General features: G+C 34.3%; 1 protein-coding gene across 1 annotated transcript in view; it reads right to left on the bottom strand.

Annotated features, from left to right (window-relative positions):
- Window positions 1-319: 319 nt before the first annotated feature.
- Window positions 320-1,705, bottom strand: part of LOC138863913 (uncharacterized) — a 16,306-nt gene continuing 14,920 nt past the window's right edge. Inside the window, exon 5 of the mRNA XM_070129415.1 lies at window positions 320-1,705. This exon is cut by the window's right edge and continues 416 nt beyond it. Within this exon, the coding sequence (XP_069985516.1) occupies window positions 1,051-1,705 (655 nt within the window). The 3' untranslated portion in view covers window positions 320-1,050.

Genomic DNA, 1,705 nt, shown 5'->3' with positions numbered 1-1,705 from the left:
CTACTTTATAAAATTTGTATTTTTTCCTCATGTAAGCTAAAAAAAAAATACATTTACGAGAATGCATTACTTCCGCGAGTTATAATGTAAACATAGGATCGAGTTCCTATCATTGTCTTTCTGAAGGAAATGAGACCAGTCCCATCTGTATGTCAAAATTATGTTCTAAATAAAAATAAGATTTTTTTTCTCCATCACTTATGATCACAATGGTAAAAGCTGGAAATCGCTCCTCCCAAAAAATCTGAAAAAAATAGTTCGCTGAAATCAAGAAGATAAAGATAACAACAGCAAAAATGAAGGATAATAAAATCCAATAATGAATTGTACATCATGTTTTCACATTATGTGAACATGACATAAATTTTCCCAGAAATGGCCTTGTAAGCTTGTTCTTGTGACAGTGAATAAAATACAGAAGGAAAAGCAGAATTTAACATTCTTGCCGACTAGTGTTACAAAGAGACACAGGCTGGTTTTATCAGATTTACATTTTCAATATTTGAACCTTTAACAATAATAAACCTTTAAAAACATGAAAAATTAAAAAATAAATATGAAATAAAAAATGGTCTTTCATACATACAATCCAACTACATACAATACAAGAATGCAAGCATTTGCCTGATCATTAAAACAAGGTTCACCATTGGAATTTGGTGAATTGAAAATAAAATGTAAGCTAGATGTTGAAGCACTGTTGGCTGTCCAAAAGCAATTAGTTGACATCTGGCACTTCAAGCAATCATTAAACATTAACTTTGAAGATGTTAAAGCGTATACAAGGCCACCAAGCAGTCAGTCCTGGATTCACAGCCATGCATTCCCACTTTCTATGGATTTCATCAAACACTGAATGCGTTACTTCCTCTCCTTCCATTGTATGCAAAGAAATGTTGTACCAAACTTTAAGTGGCATACGACTTTTTTCCCACCAATATTAAAAATTAACTGGATGAACAATTTTGTCTGGAAACCAACACCTGTGTCTTTTGTGTTTCCTGCAAAATTCAGTAGTCTGCTCCTTACATGAACAAGTTTGGAAGTTGCTCACTGATTTTCAAGTCTCGGCTGTTTATTGTTTCTTTCTTCACAAATGTTATTGTCTTTTTCCCCTGTTTCTATATTCTTTCGCTTGAGTGGAGAAGTATCAACTGTGCATTCAAGGTTTTCATTCCTTGGAGATTTACTGCTTGATAAACCAGCAAACATTTCACTATTCACCATGGCTCCGGGGATTTCCTTATCTAAAGATTTAATGTCATTACACACAGAAGCCTTATTTTCAAGGCTATGTCTATTGTTTTTCACATCAACAAGTCCAGTGTCAATGCCCTCAGTTTTTCTGGATATACAGTTGTCTATCACAGTAAAATCTTCCCTTGGAAGAGTTCTAACATTATAAACAGTGCAACTTTCACCTTTTTTTGCCAAAGATATATCTGAAACGTCAACTTGAGAAACCAAAATACCAGGAGGGGTAACAGCCTGAATAACATGTCCTGAAGTGGCACTGCATTTCTTAGTATTGTCAACATTAGTTACTGTAGTATAAGGCAGATTATCAAATTTATTCTCACTTTGTGCATTACTTGGGGAATGTGTTACTTGGGAATCTACTTCATTCACCAGAGAACTATTACCAGTACTACCAGTAATGACTGTATCACAGACACTAGCATCACAAGCCTTCAATACAGAATCA

The sequence above is a fragment of the Penaeus vannamei genome, chromosome 14, assembly GCF_042767895.1.
Source record: "Penaeus vannamei isolate JL-2024 chromosome 14, ASM4276789v1, whole genome shotgun sequence".
NCBI lineage: Eukaryota > Metazoa > Arthropoda > Malacostraca > Decapoda > Penaeidae > Penaeus > Penaeus vannamei.
Note: the sequence above shows the minus strand (reverse complement) of the source record. Positions and strands in the feature narration are given on the sequence as shown.